Below are 22,170 nucleotides of genomic sequence, written 5' to 3'. Positions count from 1 at the left end.
AGTGGCTCCTGGGCCGAGTCTCCTGTGCTCTCAGGATGAGAAAAGTTGGAACTCTAGGTGCCCCTCCCCCTACAGGGGGGAGAAAACTGCTGATTTGAGGGGTCTGACCCTCAGGGAGAAACAGATCTAATGATGAGTCCAGCAATTGAATGAAGCAAAGACAAGACACAATAGAAAACCATGGACTGAATACCAGAAACTCACTTAAACCCTTTGAAACTGCACTACTCCAAAGTCCTAGGAAGTGCAGTGGAGAAAATAATCCTAAACAGATGATAAATAAGGGGTTTCAGAGAGAGGAGGAAAGAGCAGGAAAGATCCCAGCTCAGACCAGCGGTGGCTCCGGGCCACTCACTCACCCTCTGAGCCCACCTTTTCATCCCTGTCCTCAATGCCACCCTCCCCCCACCTCCTCCAGCCTCAGCCTCATCCCCATCCCTGCCTCAACCCCAAGTGCAGACTGGGCACTGCATTTATACAAAAGAAAGGCAACTCCCTGGAGAAGAGAGACCGTAAGAAGGCACAGCCCTACGTGGAGGAATAAGATGAGTCCCGGTCTCCAGCCAGATCCAGCCTGGAAGAGGGTGGCCACTCATCTCAGGCCCTGCCTGCATAGCCCGACCCACCCTAAGTGGAATGGGCTGGTGTGTATGGAGTGCCCTCCTCAAAGGATATTGGAGCCAATTTGTAACAAGAAAAAGGGAGTCATTAATCGGAAAAGGGATACAGTGACCCTACAGATACTAGGTGCTCTATACATAGTAGCTACCATCACCGCAAATCTTCCCTCCATAGTTTTGGGCTCAAAAGTTTCTTTCAATCAACAGCCTGCTTCAGCACAGCCCCAGCGTCCAGATTGGCCCTGCAATTCCACCAAGAGCGCCACAGGTCCGCCACTGAGGCTAACAGACTACTTCTATGGGCTCTGTAGTGACATAATTGAAGCCGGGTTTACATTGATTGAAACAGTATAGTTTTGACAGAATGAAAATATTTTAGTAAGCAGCACAACACATGTTTGAGGAAAATTCACAGAGGTGCCCCTGCCCCATGGATTACCTCACTTACCTGTGAAAGCACCGTTTTGGAAGTGAAGGGGGAGGGGTGGTAGGGCCCCCTTCTGCACAACAGCATCTTTAACAAACGCCAGCTGGTCAAGCACTAACTGGGCTGGTTTGAAACAGCGTTCACTATTGCCAGTGACTATTCACAGGGCTCTGGGGGGAAAGAACTTTCAATGGCTCAATGTTTATAAATGCTACTGCTGTCCCCCAAACACACGTCTCAGATTACTGAGGGATGCTGGGAGCTTTTGCCAGAACTTGGGTGAGGGTATATGAGTTTTAAACGGGGAGAGGAGTCGTTAGGGAAACCAAATTAAACTCATATAAATGAGCGCTTGGTGGTTCGGAGTCTGAAGACCACTTGAGTAAGATGGGGAACCCGGACCTGTCTGGATTCCTTCATTTTAATTTGACAAAGTCTCACAGACAGAGAAAGCATTCAGAAGGCACAACACAGCCGGCCAGGCACTTTGTGTCTTTTTATTTGAAGTTTTGCTACTTTACCTCTACAGCTGCCAAAAAAAAAAAAAAAAAAAAGGCTAAACTTCAAATGTGGGATATCAAAATAGCGGAGTTTGTGTTTACAACTCGGATGGTGTAATCGAAACTCCAAATGCTGGAGAAACAATAACACGAGTGAGGCGAAGTCAGCCAGAAATGAAAAGTCAGTGTTTCCATTACCACGCAGACAGGGTTTTTCAAGAGTTTATATAACTTGATCGTTAAAAAATGCTCCAGGCTGAAAACCTGGTTTGTGTCAATCTTGGACTAAACTAGTTTGCAAAACTCAAGTTTGTTTGCTCTGCTTTTTTATCCCTTTTCAAGAATGTATTGCTTTGAAACACTGCACATGAAGCTGAACCAAAAAAGTATGGAGACCTTGTGAGCCAATGGTGTTGCAGCATCACCCGTTTTTTAGAAGAAACTGCTGATTTCTCTACGTAGACTCACCTTCAAGGTGACTACGGCACTCAAATCCCTTTTCCAACTCATTCTTTTGTGTCTCCCTTCTCTGCGGTGACTTCAAAGATATTGGAACTTCACATTGGAACGTTTGCTTTTGTGGAAATAAATTTCAAATTGGAATTTAACTTGTTAGGAATAAAGTTTACTGTTGTGATTTTCATTATGGTGGCTCGGGTGGAACAGAATAGAGCTTTTATATGGGGACGTCAAAAAGGAAGGAAGGGGGCTTCCCTGGTGGCGCAGTGGCTGAGAGTCCGCCTGCCAATGCAGGGGACACGGGTTCGTGCCCCGGTCCGGGAAGATCCCACGTGCCGCGGAGCGGTTGGGCCCGTGAGCCATGGCCGCTGAGCCTGCGCGTCTGGAGCCTGTGCTCCGCAACGGGAGACGCCACAACAGTGAGAGGCCCGCGTACCGAAAAAAAAAAAAAGGAAGGAAGGCAGTACAATAGACTTGTACGTGTTCAAGACACATCGCCGTGAAGAGGGCAGTGGAGGTCAGCTGTGCATGAATAAAATGATCTAGGGAAGCACAGTGTCTGGAAGCCCACATATTTGGCTGGGAGGTTAGGAAAGGCGGGCCTAGCTCTCCAAGACTGGGTTGCAAGAAATGCCCAGGAAGAGGCATGTCAAGAGGCCAGATCTGACTGGTCTCTATCCTTCACCACCAAGAAAGACAGACTTCATCTTCCATCCAAAGGGTCTAAGTAATTTGGATTCTTGCCTGGGAAGGAGCAGATAACTCAAGAATGAGCTTCTGTGTGTATGCATATGTGGTGTGATTTGTGTGTGTGGTGTGTGTCTGCATGTGTGTGGTGTGTGCATATGTGGTGTGTGTGTATGCGTGTACATGGTGTGTGTGGTGTGTACATGTGTGTGGTGTGTGTTTGCATATGTGGTACGTGTGTATGCATGTGGTGTGTATGTGTGTGTGTGTGTGTACTTTAAGTTTGTATGTCTTTCTGTCCGTCTCTGCCTATGCCTTATAGGAGAGACTCCACAGTACATTCGTTTGTAAATGCGGAAAATGGACTTAACATTTCATATTACATTTTTTACTTTCACCTTTATAGAATTATTGAAAATGTTATTTTGAATAAAAATAGAAAGACATAGACTGTGGATTGGAAGAAACGATGTGCTCACACCCTAATTTAAGCCCCCTCCAGCACAGTCCTTTCCACAGCATCACTCAGCACCTAAAAGTATCTGCAGACACAGGCAAGCTGTAGTTTATAAGCTCAAATTTGAAAAATCTGATGAGTTGTAATATATCCTGTGATGAAATACTTTCAGTGATAAAGAGAGCTCATTATTCATGAAATAGCCTTTTTTTTAAACAAAAGACAATATTTTATTTTCTACATTGCAGTAGTATGAATTATTACTCAAGAGAAAGTAAATAAAATTTTGACATCAAAACATTATTATATATATAACATTATATAGTTGGTTATGGAGTCTCATCTGGTATACCTACCTATTTATTTTTCTTCAAATTCAGCTTTCATTTTTGGGAAGGTGGCAAGCTTCCAGACAACACTTACGGTTAAAAATCCTTCCTTCTGGCCCTAGGAATGCCTGATTAAGAACTACCCAAAGGATTTTTGATTAAGAAGCAATACAAACTATCATTGCTAACATTTCTACTAAGTCCAAAGAGACTTGAATCTGGCCAAATGTAATAAATCCTTTTAATCATTATAATAATATAACTAAAGTACCATTATTTAAACATTTTATTTTATCGAGTTTTTAATAATGATATGACTTTCATCAAGCATTAAAACCACATCTTAACAATGGGATATTATTCAGCCATGAAAAGGAATGAAGTCCTAACTCAGGCTACAACATGGATGAAACTTGCAAACATTATACTGAGTGAAAGAAGCTGGATACAAAAGGTCACGTATCACTTAATTCTGTTTGGATGAAATGTCCAGAGCAGGTATAACTACTAGAGGCAGAAAGTAAATTAGTGGTTGCCTAGGGATGCATGGAGAGGGAAAGAAGAATAACTTCATGGGTGCAGGGTTTCTTTCTGGGGTGATGAAAGGGTTTTGGAATTAGATAGTGGTGATGGTTGCACAACCCAAAAACCACTGAACTGTGTTCCTTAAATGGGGGAACTTTATGGTATATGAATTCTATCTCAATTAAAAAAATAATAACCATATCTTAAATCATCAGATCTTAAATCAAGAATCATTTTGATAGGCACTGTTATCCAAGGAACTCAGCACTCAATAAAATGGCCAGAATGAATGCTCACTTTAGTTCTGTAAAGTTTAGCTCTCTAAAAGTTACACGGCGAGGGATAGTGAATAATTTATGACTACAGATTTTACTAAAGAATCTCTCACTACATTTATGTTAATACTATTTGATCCATGAAGAATTTTGATCTGGCTTTTATTTTACAGGGAATGGTTGGTTTGCTTCACTTCACTTGTGCTAGCACTTATGAAAGATCAGGAAATTTCAAACCTACAAATGGGCTCCTCCGCGAAAAACTGACCATTTGAAAACTATTATTTTAGTCTATTTCAAATATTCACTTAAAACATGTGGATTGTATTCCATCTACTTGAAATGCTTCTGTTTCTTTCAAATGACAATCACACAGCCTACAAAAATGGAAGTAGAATTTATCCAATGGTAGGTTAATTCTGGAAAGATGATCCTACCTAGATAAAGCATATACGTGTCGACGTTTTCAGATCAAAACCTCAAAATATAATGTGTATAAGGTATATTTCCTTATTCATTTCCTTATGAATAGCAAAAAAATCTCCCAGTTTGAAAAAGAAACTATCGTGTCATTCACATTTTTCCCATAAAGATGTACGAAATCTTACATTATTCTTTACAATAAGCCTGAAGTCACTGTCGTATTTATTTGACGTTTGTACTCGTATTTATCTTATTAGATATTGTACATGTCTCATCTCACCAGCCATAGTGGAAGCACCAGGGTCTGTATGTAAATCTTGATTTTTTTTTAGACTACACCCAAGCATAATGTCTTACATACAGATCACAGTCTAACATCTAATATATGTTGAAGATGCATGAATTAAGTTGTTCACATTACCCCATTGTCTAGGTATATAAATTTCTTTGAATGTATTTATAGTGTATTAGATTGACAAATGGCCAAAAATTGTCACAAATTTTGTAATGTCATCATTGCCTAGATTTCTATAAGCATTATGACACATAGCTTTGTTATTCACGTACGTAATATAAAAAAAAAAAGCCACCATCATACTCACAGTTGTAACCAGGTGCAATGCGGTGCTGTGCCTCCAGACTTGCCAACGTGATGTGGAAAATTATATGCAGCAACAGGAAGGAAAAGCTGGTGAAGCACAGAGACTTTAACAACCGTCCTGTGTGTCCTGGGAAGAAAAGCACAGAGATTATGAGCAATCCTGAGATGACCACACTCATTCTGACCTTCGTACCAGTCCACGTAGAACGCATTTCTACATTACCTATTGTGTAGACTGACTCAAAAGAATATGAAGTGTAACAATGACTCTCTTAATTATTAGTCTAAAGCTAAAAGCATCTTATTCCCTTTGTAAAATTATATAAACACTGATTAAAAATGCGACATGAAAGAAAGATGCTTTCCTATTTATCACAGGATATGTTACCACAAAACGGAACCACTAGAAAGCCTCTGGTCCAGAAAGTTTTATAAGGGAGTTCTGCCAACTTTGATGAAACAGATAATCCCTGTCTTGTAAAAACAGTTCCAGAGAGTAGAAAAAGAAGGAAAGTTGCTTAAAACATTTTACAATTTAGAGTAAGTTTAATTTCAAAATTAAATAAAACTAGAAAAAGAAAGGAATTTATAAGCCCATTTTACTTATGAATATAGACACAAATTATTTGAAAAAAATATTTGCTCACTAACTGAAATAGCAAGGTAAAATGCAATACATCACAATAAGCTAGTATTTATTGCCGAGAAAGAAATGTGGCTTAACAGTAACAAATCTGTAAGGATAAGTCATATACTGTTAGGCTGATATGATAATTTTCTTAATGGATATGGAATAAGAATCTCATTAAGTTCAAAATCTATTTACAGTAAAATAATACAACACTCAGAAAACTAGGAATAGAAGGAAATATCCTTAAGATAATAAAGAATTGGGACTTCCCTGGTGGCGCAGTTGTTAAGAATCTGCCTGCTAATGCAGGGTACACAGGTTCGATCTCTGGTCCAGGAAGATGCCACATGCCACAGAGCAGCTAAGCCCATGCACCACAACTACTGAGCCTGCACTCTAGAGCCCACAAACCACAACTACTGAGCCCACACGCTACAACTACTGAAGCCCACGCACCTAGAGCCCGTGTTCTGCAACAAAGAGAAGCCACTGCAATGAGAAGCCTGCGCACTACAACGAAGGGTAGCCCCTGCTCGCCGCAACTAAAGAAAGTCCGCGCACAGCAATGAAGACCCGATGCAGCCAAAAAAGAAAAAGATAATAAAGAATTTATGCCATAACTAAAGCAAATATCCTAATATCCTGTTTATGGTGGAATTTTAGACATAGTCGTATTAATATCAGAGAACCATCAAGGACACTTGATACCCTTACCACTTATATCACTGGTTGTACCGGCCAGTGTTATAAGAAAAAGAAAGAAGAGTTGTAATAACTAGGATTATTTACAAATATGATCAAATGGAATTATTTGCAGATGACATCATCATCAATATAGAATGTCAAACTGAATCCACAGACCAACTATTAGAAAAAAATACACAAAAATGATTCAGATGCAATATCATCTTGCAAAAATAAATATACCTCCTCTGCATTAGCAATAATCAGATAGAAAACAAGATACAACTTAAATTAGCAACCAAAACTGTACTGTAAATGGTTTTGTCAATGTGTCAGTCTAATCAAACATCTGATCAGATTAAAGTCTGTAATGAACTGACTTTACTAAATAAAGATATTTTTCTTGATAATCTGGGCAAACTGATTCAATCAGCTGGAAGTCCTGAAAAGAACAGGTGATTACCCTAAAAAATGGAGCTTAAAGGTCTAAAATGTCATAAACATAAATATAAATATAACTAAAGTGTCTCATTTTGTCTCACTTTTGATTTATGAGTTTAGCCAAGGGTTTGTCAATTCTGTCGATCTTTTCAAAGAAACAACTTTTGGTTTTGTTGATTCTCACTATTGTTTTTCTATTCTCTGTTTCATTTAGCTCTGTTCTCACCTCTATTACTTCCTTCATTCTGCTAGTTTGCAGTTTAGTTTGCCCTTCTCCTTCTAGCTCCTTAAGGTGTAAATCTAGGGTATTGATTTGAGATCATTCTTTTTTGATAGTTGTTTACAGCTATAAATTCCCCTGTGATCACTGCTTTTGCTGCATCCAATAAGTTTTGGTATGTTATGTTTTGCTTCCATTTGTCTCTAAGTATTCTTTAATTTCCCCTGTGATTATCTCTTTGACCCACTGGTGTCTAAGAATGCATTGTTTAATTTCCATATTTCCAATTTTCCTTCTGTTATTAATGTCTTAGTTTCTATTGTACTTTGAGAAGATACTTTATATGCTTTCAATCTTTTCAAATTTCTTGAGAATTTTTCCATGGTCTAACATATGGTCTATCCTGGAGCATATTCCATGTAAACTTGAGAAGAATAGGTATCCTTCTATTGCTGAGTGAAGAATTTCATACTTATCTGTTAGGTCTAGTTGGTTTATAGTTTTGTTCAAGTCTTCTTTTTCCTTATCATTCTTCTATTTAGATGTTCTTTCCAGTATTGAAAGTGGGCTACTGAAGTATCCAATTATTATTGTAGAATTGTCTATTTCTCCCTTCAAGTCTGCCAATGTTTGATTCATATATTTTGGGGCTCTGTTGTTTGCTGAGTATATGTTTATAATTGTTACATCTTCTTGAATTGACCTTTTATCAATATATGATGTCCTTCTTTGTAACAGTTTTTTTACTTAAAATACATTTTGTCTAATACTAATGCAGCCACCGCAGCACTTTTTTGGTTATTATTAGCATAGAATATCCATCCCTTCACTTTCAACCAAATTTGTCTTTCGATTTTAAGTGAATCTCCTGTAGACAACATATAATTGGGCCATGTTTTATTATGTATTCTACTGCTTTTACCTTTCATTGGCGAGTTTAATCCAATCATATTAAAATAACTACTGATAAGGATATGTTTTTGTCATTTTGCTATTTTTTTCCTGTATGTCATACATATTTTTCCCTCATTTCCTCTGTTACTTCTTTCTTTTGTGTTTTTGAAGGATAAATTTGCCTAATATAAGATTCTTTTTTTAAAAACATAGAAAACAGTTAATTAGTTGATTCATTTTTTACATTGTATATATTCTTTTTAAGATTCTTTCCATTACAGGTTATTACAAGATAGTACTGAATATAGTTCCCTGTGCTATACAGTAGGACCTTGTTGTAACTATCCTATTCTAACCCCATAACTTCTTGCTAACTAATAATAAGACTGAATTAATTAGTTGGAGTGTAATACCATCAGATATATACTCTTTCAAAAACTTTTTTCCCTCCTGATCTTGCTTCCAAAGACCGTCCTGGTTGCAAAGCTGCTGCTGCCCTGAAGGCATCTAAAGTCTCCTCCACCCCATTCTATCTCTCTGACCAGAGGAACTGGGGGAAGGGGTCCCAAGAGATAAAGACTAAACGGGAAATCTTGGTGAGAAGAGACCCAGAGGGGGATCCTCTCATTCTGTTATAAACCAGTATAAGTCCTGGTCTCACCCCCCAAGCTACACATGCGTGGAACAGACCCAAAAGAGCTTTCGGAACTGAACTACAATACAAAGAACCACACAGGTCCCAGACCGACCCCTGAGGGGTACGTGCACAAAGCAGACCCAAATAGAAAAGCAAAGGTTTGAGAACTGAACTGACATGGAACCAGCAGCCACAGAAAGTGAGACAAAGCTTGTGAGCTGAAACCAACCAGACTGCCTGCTAAACCACAGAAACAAAGGGGAAAAAAATCAACATTATCCAGAGGATTTTGAGATGACCCAATGATTCATAACACAATATTCAAAGTGACCAGGATATAATCCCAAATTACTTGGCATAGGAAACACCAGGAAAATCTGACCAATTCTCAAGAGAAAAGATAATGAAGTCAACCTTGAAATTACCCAGATGCTGGAATTATTAGAAAATGACTTTAAAGCATCCCTTACAACCACACTCCACGAGGTCAAGGTAAATAATCTTGAAATGGAGAGCTCGAAGCCGTCAGCATAGAAAGAGAAAAAAAAACAAGCAAGAAATAAAAACTTTAGAATTGAAAAAATACAACATCTGAAATTTAAAATTCACTTGATGGACTCAATAGTGGAATAGAGATGACAAAGAAATGAGTCAGTAATCTGGAGAGATTAATAGAAATTATGGACTTTGACTATCAGAGGGCTAAAGATTGAAAAAATTCATCTGCTCTCAGGTCTGAGATCAAAGGATCAAGGCCCATCATTTGTGTCATTTATGTCATTAGACTTACCAAAAGAGAGGAAAGAGAGAGTGGTCCAGAAAAAAATTTGGATGATAGCTAAAAATTCCCCAAATTCATTGAAGACATAATTTACACACTCAATACACTCAGCAAATGTAAAAAGGATGAACTTGAAGAAACCACAACAGACTCAGAATAACCAACTGGCTGGAAATCTAACATAAAGAAAAACTCCAAAAGCAGAGAGAGAAAAATGTCACATTACACACAGGGGGACAACTCTGAATTACCACATATTTTTCATCACAAACAGTGAAGAACAGAATAGCTGGAAAAGCATCTTTAAAGTTATGAAAGGAAAGAACTATGAACCCAGGATTCTATATCCTGTGAAAACATCCTTCAGGAATGAAGACAAAAAGAAGACATTTTCAGACTAAGGAACACTGAGAGTATTTGTCACCAGGAAGTCTGCTCTAAAAGAAATGCTAACATAGCTTGTTCAGGCTGAAGGGGAATGATACTAAAGGAAAACGTGGAACTTCAGTCATGAATAGGAGCGAAAGAAATGGGTAAAAAGATATTTGTTTTCATACACACACACACTCACACTCACGTACACACACCCCTAATTACAGCCATGCTCCAATTAATTCACGGCATTTCTAGAAATGATCTCTGTTTTTCTGGTTTTGGAAGTATTTTGTGTGCACAGAAATAATTGAGGGTATTATGTTGCCCATGAGTTTTGAGTAGTCAGTCTTATTTATACAAGAAATACAAATCATCCAAGGATATGTCACGTAATAAATAATCACTCATAATTAGAAACATAAGAAAATGGGGCATATGTTTAAAAGACTTAAAAATATATCGGCTAACTTCAAGATGATTTCCCAAAGTAACTCAGATAGCAGGTTCACAAAATAGGCAATTTATGGCCAGCATGACACGGGACCAAACTGCATACTTATATACTATTTTTCTCTGGTTATTAAGCAGAAGAAATTCAATATTAACAGAAAGAATAAATAACAAGGAGAAAAAGTAGAGTTTTTTCAATCAATTTTAATTTGGGTTTTATTCATTGATTTTGTTTATCTGTAATATATTTCCTCAAATAGAGTTAAAAAAAAAAATACTACTGTTACCCCGTAGATTACATCCAGGAACTGGGATTTAAACATAGGTATAAATCTAACTCCTTATTTATAATACTTTTGAAAGTATTCAGAGGCTATTTTTTGAATTTTATTTTATTTTTTATACAGAATTTTATTTTATTTTTTTATACAGTTGTATAAAATTAGTTTTATACAACTAATTTTCTTACTAGTTATCTATTTTATACATATTGGTGTATATATGTCAATCCCAACCTCCCAATTCATCCCAGTACCACCATGCCCCAACCCTGCTTTCACCACTTGGTGTCCATACGTTTGTCCTCTATATCTGTGTCTCTATTTCTGCCTTGAAAACTAGTTCATCTGTACCATTCTTCTAGATTCCACATATATGCATTAATATACGATATCTGTTTTTCTCTTTCTGACTTACTTCACTCTTTATGACAGTCTCTAGGTCCATCCACGTCTCTACAAACAACCAAATTTCATTCCTTTGTATGGCTGAGTAATATTCCATTATATATATGTACCACATCTTCTTTATCCATTCGAACTGTCAATGGGCATTTAGGTTGCTTCCATGACCTGGCTATTGTAAATAGTGCTGCAATGAACACTGGGGTGCATGTGTCTTTTTGAATTATGGTTTTCTCTGGGTATATGCCCAGTAGTGGGATTGTTGGGTCATATGGTAATTCCATTTTTAGTTGTTTTTAAGGAACCTCCATACTGTTCTCCACAGTGGCTGTATCAATTTACATTCCCACCAACAGTGCAAGAGGGTTCACTTTTCTCCACACCCTCTCCAGCATTTATTGTTTGTAGATTTTCTGATGATACCCATTCTAACTGGTGTGAGGTGATACCTCACTGTACTTTTGATTTGCATTTCTCTAATAATTAGTGATGTTGAGCAGCTTTTCATGTGCTTCTTGGGCATCTTTATGTCTTCTTTGGAGAAATGTCTATTTAGGTCTTCTGCCCATTTTTGGATTGGGTTATTTGTTTTTTTAATATTGAGCTGCATGAGCTGTCTATAAATTTTGGAGATTAATCTTCTGTCCATTGATTCATTTGCAAATATTTTCTCCCATTCTGAGGGTGGTCTTTTCGTCTTGTTTATAGTTTCGTTTGCTGTGCAAAAGCTTTTTAAGTTTCATTAGGTCCCATTTGTTTATTTTTGTTTTTATTTCCATTACTCTAGGAGGTGGATCAAAAAAGATCTTGCTGTGATTTATGTCAAAGAGTGTTCTTCCCATGTTTTCCTCTAAGAGTTTTACAGTGTCCAGTCTTACATTTAGGTCTTTAATCCATTTTGCGTTTATTTTTTGTATGGTATTAGGGAGTGTTCTAATTTCATTCTTTTACATGCAGCTGCCCAGTTTTCCCAGCACCACTTATTGAAGAGACTGTCTTTTCTCCATTGTATATCCTTGCCTCCTTTGGCATAGATTAGTTACCATAGGTGCATGGGTTTACCGCTGGGCTTTCTATCTTGTTCCATTGATCTATGTTCCTGTTTTTGTGCCAGTACCATATTGTCTTGGTTACTGTAGCTTTGTAGTATAGTCTGAAGTCAGGGAGCCTAATTCGTCCAGCTCTATTTTTTTCCCTCCATATTGCTTTGGCTATTCAGGGTCTTTTGTGTCTCCATACAAATTTTAAGATTTTTTTGTTCTAGTTCTGTGAAAAATGCCACTGGTAATTTGATAGGGATTGCACTGAAACTGTAGATTGCTTCAGGTAGTTTAGTCATTTTGACAATATTGATTCTTCCAATCCAAGAACACGTTATATCTCTCCATCTGCTTGTGTCAGCTTTGATTTCTTTCATTAGTGTCTTATAGTTTTCTGAGTACAGGTCTTTTACCTCCTTAGGTAGGTTTATTCCTAGATATTTTACTCTTTTTGTTGCAATGGTGAATGGGATTGTTTCCTTAATTTCCCTTTCTGATCTTTCGTTGTTAGTGTATAGGATGCAAGAGATTTCTGTGCATTAATTTTGTATCCTGCAACTTTACCAAATTCATTGATTAGCTCTAGTAGTTTTCTGGTGGCATCTTTAGGATTCTCTTTGTATAGTATCATGTCATCTGCAAACAGTGACAGTTTTACTTCTTTATTTTCCAATTTGTATTCATTTTATTTCTTTTTCTTCTCTGATTGCCGTGGCTAGGACTTCCAAAACTATGTTGAATAACAGTGGCGAGTGGACATCCTTGTCTTGTTCCTGATCTTAAAGGAAATGCTTTCAGTTTCTCACCATTGAGAATGATGTTTTCTGTGGGTTTGTCATAAATCACCTATATTATGTTGAGGTAGGTTCCCTCTATGCCCATTTTCTGGAGAGTTTTTATCATAAATGGGTGTTGAATTTTATCAAAAGCTTTTCCTGCATCTATTGAGATGATCATATGATTTTTGTTCTTCAGTTTGTTAATATGGTGTATCACATTGATTGATTTGCATATATTGAAGAATCCTTGCATCCCTGGAATAAATTTCACTTGATCACGGTGTATGATCCTTTTAATGTGTTGTTGGATTCTGTTTGCTAGTATTTTGTTGAGGATTTTTGCATCTATATTCATCAGTGACACTGGCCTGTAATTTCCTTTTTTTGTAGTATCTTTGTCTGCTTTTGGTGTCAGGGTGATGGTGGCCTCATAGAATGAGTTTGGGAGTGTTCCTTCCTCTGCAATTTTTTGGAAGAGTTTGAGAAGGATGGGTGTTAGCTCTTCTCTAAATGTTTGATAGAATTCACCTGTGAAGCCATCTGGTCTTGGACTTTTGTTTGCTAGAAGGTTTTTAATCACAGTTTCAATTTCATTACTTGTGATTGGTCGGTTCATATTTTCTATTTCTTCCTGGTTCAGTCTTGCAAGGTTATATACCTTTCTAAGTATTTGTCCATTTCTTCCAGGTTGTCCATTTTATTGGCATAGAGTTGCTTTTAGTAGTCTCTTATGGTGCTTTGTGTTTCTGCAGTGTCCATTGTAACTTCTCCTTCTTCATTTCTAATTTTATTGATTTGAGTCCTCTCCCTCTTTTTCTTGATGAGTCTGGCTAAAGGTTTATCAATTTTGTTTATCTTCTCAAAGAACAAGCTTTTAGTTTTATTGATCTTTGCTATTGTTTTCTTTGTTTCTATTTCATTTACTTCTGCTCTGATCTTTATGATTTCTTTCCTTCTGCTAACTTTGGGTTTTGTTTGTTCTTCTTTCTCTAGTTCCTTTAGGTGTAAGTTTAGATTGTTTATTTGAAGTTTTTCTTGTTTCTTGAGGTAGGATTGTATTGCTATAAACTTCCCTCTTAGAACTGCTTTTGCTGCATCCCATAGATTTTGGATCGTCATGTTTTCATTGTTATTTGTTTCTAGGTAGTTTTTGATTTCCTCTTTGATTTCTTCAGTGATCTCTCAGTTATTTAGTAGCGTATTGTTTAGCCTTCATGTGTTTGTGTTTTCTACATTTTTTCCCCTGTAATTTAATTCTAATCTCATAGCGTTGTGGTCGGAAAAGATGTTTGATATGATTTCAATTTTCTTACATTTACCGAGGCTTGATTTGTGACCCAATATGTGATCTACCCTGGAGAATGTTCCTTGTGCACTTGAGAAGTGTAATCTGCTGTTTTCGGATGGAGTGTCCTATAAATATCAATTAAATCTATCTGGTCTATTGTGTCATTTAAAGCTTGTGTTTCCTTATTAATTTTCTGTCTGAATGATGTGTCCATTGGTGTAAGTGAGGTGTTAAAGTTCCCCACTATTATTGTGTTGCTGTCAATTTCCTCTTTTACAGCTGTTAGCATTTGCCTATGTATTGAGGTGCTCCTATGTTGGGTTCATATACATTTATAATTGTTATATGTACTTCTTGGATTGATCCCTTGATCATTATGTAGTGTCCCTCCTTGTCTCTTGTAACATTCTTTATTTTAAAGTCTATTTTATCTGATATGAGTATGGCTACTCCAGCTTTCTTTTGATTTCCATTTGCATGGAATATCTTTTTCCATCCCCTCACTTTCAGTCTGTACGTTTCCCTAGGTCTGAAGTGGGCCTCTTGTAGACAGCATATATATGGGTCTTGGTTTTGTATCCATTCAGCCTGTGTCTTTTGGTTGGAGCATTTAATCCATTCACATGTAAGGTAATTATCAATATGTATGTTCCTATTACCATTTTCTTAATTGTTTTGGGTTTGGTTTTGTATGTCCTTTTCTTCTCTTGTGTTTGTTTCCCACTTAGAGAAGTTCCTTTAGCATTTGTTGTAGAGCTGGTTTGGTGATGCTGAATTTTCTTAGCTTTTGCTTGTCTGTAAAGCTTTTGATTTTTCCGTCAAATCTGAATAAGATCCTTGCTGTATAGAGTAATCTTGGTTGCAGGTTCTTCCCTTTCATGACTTTGAATATATCATGCCACTCCCTTCTGGCTTGTAGAGTTTCTGCTGAGAAATCAGCTGTTAACCTTATGGGAGCTCCCTTGTATGTTATCTGTCATTTTTCCCTTGTTGCTTTTAATAATTTTTCTTTGTCTTTAATTTTTGTCAGTTTGATTACTGTGTGTCTCAGCATGTTTCTCCTTGGGTTTATCCTGCTTGGGACTCTCTGTGCTTCCTGGACTTGGGTGGCTATTTCCTTTCCCGTGTTAGGGAAGTTTTTGACTATAATCTCTTCAAATACTTTCTCCGGTCCTTTCTCTCTCTCTCTTTTCCTTCTGGGACCCCCATAATGCGAATGTTGGTGCATTTAATGTTGTCCCAGAGGTCTCTTAGGCTGTCTTTTCTTTTCATTCCTTTTTCTTTATTCTGTTACGCAGCAGTGAATTCCACCATTCTGTCTTCCAGGTCACTTATCCGTTCCTCTGCCTCAGTTATTCTGCTATTGATCCCTTCTAGTGTATTTTTCACTTCAGTTATTGTATTGTTCATCTCTGTTTGTTTGTTCTTTAATTCTTCTAGGTCTTTGTTAAACATTTCTTGCATCTTCTCGATCTTTACCTCCATTCTTTTTCCGTGGTCCTGGATCATCTTCACTATCATTATTATGAATTCTTTTTCTGGAAGGTTTCCTATCTCCACTTCATTTAATTGTTTTTCTGGGTTTGAATCTTGTTCCTTTATCTGGTACATAGTCCTCTCTGTCTTTTCATTTTGTCTATCTTTCTGTGAATGTGGTTTTCATTCCACAGGCTGCAGGATTGTAGTTCTTCGTGCTCCTGCTGTCTGCTCTCTGGTGGATGAGGCTATCCAAGAGGCTTGTGCAAGCTTCCTGATGGGAGCGACTGGTGGTGGGTAGAGCTGGGTGTTGCTCTGGTGGGCAGAGCTCAGTAAAACTTTAATCCGCTTGTCTGCTGATGAGTGGGGCTGAGTTCCCTCCCTGTTGGTTGTTTGGTCTGAGGTGATCCAGCACTCGAGGCTACAGGCTCTTTGGTGGGGCTAATGGCAGACTCCGGGAGGGCTCACGCCATGGAGTACTTCACAGAACTTCTGCTGCCAGTGTCCTTGTCCCCACCGTGAGCCACAGTCACCCCCCGCCTCTGAAGGAGAGCCTCTAACACCAGCAGGTAGGTGTGGTTTGGTCTCCTATGGGGTCACTGCTCCTTCCCCCTGGGTCCTGATGCACACAGTACTTTGTGTGTTCTCCAAGAGGGGAGTCTCTGTTTCCCCCAGCCCTGTTGAAGTGCTGCAATCAAATCCCGCTAGTCTTCAAAGTCTGATTCTCTGGCAATTCCTCCTCCTGTTGCTGGACCCCCAGGTTGGGAAGCCTGATGTGAGGCTTGGAACCTTCACTCCAGTGGGTGGACTTCTGTGGTATAATTGTTCTCCAGTTTGTGAGTCACCCATCCAGTGGTTATGGGATTTGATTCTATTGTGATTGTGCCCCTCCTACCACCTCCTCGTGGCTTCTCATTTGTCTTTGGATGTGGGATATCTTTTTTGGTGAGTTCCAGTGTCTTCCTGTCAACGATCATTCAGCAGTCAGCCGTGATTCCGGTGCTCTTGCAAGAGGTAGTGAGCACACATCCTTCTACTCCACCATCTTGAACCCTCAGAGGCTGCTGCTTTAGTCAACATTCCCAAACTCTAGCTTTCAAGTGATTTTAAAGGTGACAGTTAACGTGCAAGATCCATGAAGCTATGAATTCCCCTATCCTACCAATTCTCCAAGGAGAGCTCGGAGCCTTTTGGTAATATTCTCTGCGGTAAAAATGAAACAGCAAAAATTTCATTGATGTGGGTTTATAGATAAGTTAATGAATCAAATACAAACTCTGTATTTATACAGAGTTTAACGAGTTTTTTAAATATATTTCAAAGTCTCCTTTAGTCTTCCCCCAAGATACTTTTATTATTTATTTACAATTTAATTAGAAAGGCCTAGTAGAAGCACCATGAAGCCAATATATATGGCATTTAGAAAAAAAAAACACCAGCTTGGAAAGCAAGTATTTATATTGAATGAATTTCCTATAATTTTAGACTCCCAATAGAACAAATGAAAAGCAGGTTGATACATAAAACTGAGTGTTTTCCCATCAAAATGAGGTTAAATACAAACACCTATTAGCTGGAAAGACGGTGCTGGGACTGCAAAATAAACTGAACAGCCAAGCTTTCAGGTTGCGTATGTGAAGTTGCTAATACTCACCATTTGACTTACAAGAATAGCCATTTCATTGGCATGAAACTAATATAAATGGAGAGAAGAAATACACATCTACTATATGTTCTAGTTGAAATCTCATTGAGGCCATCATTCCAGCACTGCCCAAAACCCTTCTTTGCTAAAAAGAATGACTCATAGAGAGGCTTTCTGGGAACACTACAAAAGCCAATGGAAGAATACATGACAAGATTATTCCCCCAAAGTTCTTCCCAACTAGACTAGAAGCTTCCATGGCATGTCTCCAAGTGGGACTTGGAATTCCCCCTGTGCCCCACCTCTTAATCCTCCCTTGCAAAAGCTCCATTTTCTATTTCCAATATTGTTACTGGCATATTACTGAAGCCAAAAAAATACTTTTTCCCCTCTCCCTTCCCATTTGGACCTATCATTTATAACCCTGGCTATTTTTTTTCAATACTATTATAACTAGTTTTTATTAATCTAGCTTTTTAAAATTTATTTATTTTCCTTATTTATTTTTGGCTGTGTTGGGTCTTCACTGCTGTGCGTGGGCTTTCTCTAGGTGCGGCGAGTGGGGGCTACTCTTCGTGTGGTGAGTGGGCTTCTCATTGCAGTGGCTTCTCTTTTTGCGGAGCACGGGCTCTAGGCATGCAGGCTTCAGTAGTTGTGGCACACGGGCTCAGTAGTTGTGGCACACAGGCTCCAGAGCACAGGCTCCGTAGTTGTGGCACACGGGTTTAGTTGCTCCACGGCATGTGGGATCTTCCCAGACCAGGGCTCAAACCTGTGTCCCCTGCATTGGCAGGAGGATTCTTAACCACTGTACCACCAGGGAAGCCCTACCCTGGCTTTATGTACTATTACTTAATAAGTTTTAAAGTGTTGTAATTGCTTCTAAAATGTTCCCCACAATGAAGCCGATAGAATCAGGGAGAAGAACGGTGCTCAGGGTGTGGGGATGGTGGCTAAGGGGCCAGGGGAGGGAGTGACGCTGCCGCACCACGTGTCTACTCCTCCCCTGCTTCCAAATTTACCACTTGTGACCAGGCCGTATTTCTTCTGCATCTTTCCTTACTGCTTTGACCACAGGGACCTCCTTCTGACTCCCACACTGCATAGTATCTGTATCTGACACTTAGGAATACGTATGTTATAATGTGAGTTGCTGTCCTGGGTTGGTTCCCAGGAAACAGGCTCTGAGTTGAGATTGCTGTGCAGACAGTTACTTGGGAGGGTGCTCGGCAAGGACACCAACAGGGGGGTGAAGGGGCAGGGCTGGCCTGGGATGCAGCTCCGGTGGGGCCTCAGCTGGTGCTTGGGGAGCCTGGAGTTGGAATGGCCCTTCACAGTTGTCTAGGATTGAGTCAAGGGGGCTGAGCCTTTGTATCTCACCCACCCCCCATCACTGACCAGAAATTAGATGTGGGCTGTCCCCACAGATGGGTGTAACTTGCAGCTTCCTACCATTGAAGACAGTTACTGGGGAGGAACTCAGCTGTGGGCAGTCAAGAGTCAACAGTCAGGAATATCCACAGGGGATAAGTGCCACAGTCATGGCCTGCTGGGCCACTGGGCCATCTGCTTCTAGACATTGATGGACCTCGGATAGGCCATAAGCATCCTGAACACAGGGGCTGCTTCCAGCACAGGGAAGCCTTCACAGGAACCTCATGCCTAAATATCTGCAAGGCAAAAGCAGGTCTGAGGGCACAAGGCAGTGGGTCTTCCAACTCCAGAAAACCCTGGGGGCCTGGGGCTTCCAGGTGATAGAGTAGTTCTTACAGTGAGCTACCTTTTTGGCTCTAAACATGTAGAAATCATAGGTAAAATATGAAGCACGTCCCCAGCAACACATAACCAGTCACCAGCACAAGATAAATATCTCTAAGGTTAGAAATGGAAGAGAAATGCACAGCTTTGTGCAGGTGGCCTTGAAGCAGACACTGGAGACCAAAGTTGGCTTCCTGGTGAGCATTTCATTGCATGCTCAGTGTCAACAAGGAGGCTATTGCTGGGAACACTGATTAAAACAGGGGTTTGGGTTACAGCTCCCCAGTTTTCAAAAGGATGCTGGAAGAGAATCTATGGTTTACAAGGAGCTTAGGGAGGGGGGAGATGGTAGGTCTGACTACTGAGGAAGCCCAAATCCCCAGCATCACACAAGGACACATCTTAACTCTCCACAGTGCCCCACGGGTCCAGGTGGGAAAACTGCAAGAGTATTAGCGGGAAAGATAAGCACAGGGAGTGAAGAAAGAACTCTAAGGAGAGCAAGAGAGAGAGGGGGACTGAGACAAAGAAGAACTTCTTATTCATTACAAGGAGAAACATAAAGCCAGAAAAGACAACTGGGACACGGATTCACCAAAGCAAAAATTAAAAATTGTGAAACGTACTGAAAATGACTTTAAGTTGCTTAGGAGCTTCAAAAAGATAAATAAATTAAATCCTGAAACGTGAACAAGAGATTACTTTTTACAAACAGAAATGAAGTAAAGCAGATGACACTGAAAAAAGCAACTGTATGTCTTGGAAATTTAAAACATAGTCATATAATTAGTTAAATACATCAATAGATGAGCTAAGCTGCAGGTGGGATAGAGACAAAGATAAATTTAGTTAAGTGGATGGCAGTACAGAGGAGTTCACCCAGAAATAGGCACAAAGTAACAAGGAAGAAATTGAACAGCAGATGGGAGACATGGAGGGTGGATTGAGAGAATTCTACTTATGGCGTTAGGAATTCCAAAAGAGTAGCAGAAACAGGGAAAGAAATATTGTGATGAATTGTCTTCTATTCATTTATATGGTAATTTATTCATAAACAAACAGCTGTTTCATAACTACTATGTGAGAGTCATCTTGCTGAGACTTCAGCCTCTAGCACAGAACAAGAACACAGCACACTCTTGAGATCATACATGCTGGTGAGGAGCAGAGACGAAATGTCAGGTGCACCATAAAGATAAAATTGGTAAGGAAAAAACTGGACAGAAATCGGAAGTAAGAATTTTGTTTAATTAGAAACAATATATGTAAAAATACTCTGGCGCATGAGGATAGGTTGGAGGAGCCAAAGCTTTCAGCTGAATTGGAAATTCTAGGTCATCCAGCTCCGAGAACCAGATAGTAAATATCTTAGGTAAAGACACAGTTCTGCCCTTGCCGTGCACAAGCACACAGACAACACATGAACAAATTAGTAATGGCTGCGTTCCAGTAACACCTTATTTGTGGGCACTGAAACTTGAAGTCAGGTAATGTCCTTATGTCTTAAAATAATCTTGATTTTTGTCAGTCATTTAAATTAGCTCACAGGCCATCCAAAAACTGTGGTAGGTAGAGGCAGATTTGGCCCCTGGGCTAGAGTTTGTGGACCCACAGAAGCTGAAGCAAAATGTTCACAAGTTAGAGAAGCAAAAAAGACTGAGCTTTGATATTCAAGAAATTTCCTAGCCGGCATTCCACTGATTCCACGATGTCTGAGGGTCATTCCCATTTATAGGGAACAAACAAAGCAGGTGTTGACTCATTCTGACCAGGTTGTAAACACTGGCGTTCACTGTTTGCATTCACATGGCTGCGTTCCCCAGAGAAGACCCCACACACACTTTCACTTTCTCTGATTTCACCATTTCCAGAAGGAAATCAGGCCAAAAATCAGAACTCCAGTTGTAAATATATGCTGAATTCTTAATATCATGAGGTAGTTGTTTTGTTGCGATGTTTTACGAGAGAGAAAAAGAAAGCTATTCAGGTAGAAATGTATTAAAACACAGAACCTTGTATAAGCACACTGAAAATTTCCTGCTGAAGTCTGAAAAGCTGAACTATGGAAAAGACGCCAAATTGGATAACTCAAGTTCAAGCACCCAAAAAAAGGCTTTCCTAGCACATTCTCATGGCCCTGCATGGGCGGGTTTGGCAGAGAACAGGCCAATACAAACATCCAACATGGACATGAAGAATTTTCTTCAGTAGAATCAATTGATTAACCAGCCCCACTCAGACAGAGGAAGGCATTTCCAAGTGCACGAGCTCTGAGGCCCCTCGTTGAGTGGCCAACGTTGGCCTTTGCAGGAGGTCAAGGGCAGGCTTCAGCCAACAGATTCAAAGGCAGACGTCAGAAAGATGCCCAGCCCTCTGCAGAGCAGAGCTCCCCCATGATGAGCCTTGTTCCCCCTCCTGGAGGGCAGGACAGCCCGCGGAGGCTGCGTGACACAGGGAGCGTCGAGAACGTGTATGGCATTTACCAGCGCGCTGGGAAAACTTCCCACATAAAAGTGGAACCTCCAAGTTGGGGCTGTGGGCCAATTCAGTAAACAACCTATTGAACTAAGGGAAGAGGGTTGACAGTCACTATTTTTTGTTGCTTTCGCTTTTTTTTTTTTTTTAACCATGTTACGACTTCTGCCCCTTGGACCCTAAACAACAGATGGTTTCCGTGTTTTTCTGCCCAGGCCTGAGAAGGTGGGGTGGGGTGTGACCCAACCACTGCCCACATCATCTTTGCAGGGATGCCCTGCCCGGGCCCTGAGCTCCCGAGATCTCCATGTGGCACATGGGGAGGGGCTGTCAGTGGTGACTCCCCTGGGCACTGGCAGTGCGAAGCCGGCCTTGCTGCTCCCTGCTTCCCTCTGAGTGGAACTGCTCCGAACTCCAGAGAAAAACAAACAGAAAGAGGGGATAACTTCGATATTTACCAGATATGGCTCCTGACTGGAGGCCCTGACCCACTCCACCTCTCGTTCTGGGATTTCACACATTTCTCAGACTACTCAGGACCCCGACATTGATCCTCAGAGAGACTGCATTGGAACCCAGCTGTATCAGAGAGTAGCCACTTGAGAATAAA

The 22,170-nt window shown here is 39.8% G+C and overlaps 1 protein-coding gene across 3 annotated transcripts in view; it reads right to left on the bottom strand.

The window, feature by feature from the left end:
- The window catches only part of PIEZO2 (piezo type mechanosensitive ion channel component 2), a 334,394-nt gene that overhangs the window by 207,803 nt on the left and 104,421 nt on the right, over positions 1-22,170 (bottom strand). For all 3 annotated transcript variants that reach the window (XM_060028655.1, XM_060028656.1, XM_060028657.1), the window contains exon 3: positions 5,305-5,430. In XM_060028655.1, the coding sequence (XP_059884638.1) occupies positions 5,305-5,430 (126 nt within the window). The remainder of the gene's footprint in view (positions 1-5,304; positions 5,431-22,170) is intronic.

This window comes from Delphinus delphis, chromosome 13, assembly GCF_949987515.2.
Source record: "Delphinus delphis chromosome 13, mDelDel1.2, whole genome shotgun sequence".
NCBI lineage: Eukaryota > Metazoa > Chordata > Mammalia > Artiodactyla > Delphinidae > Delphinus > Delphinus delphis.
This window is presented reverse-complemented; position numbering and strand designations above follow the sequence as displayed.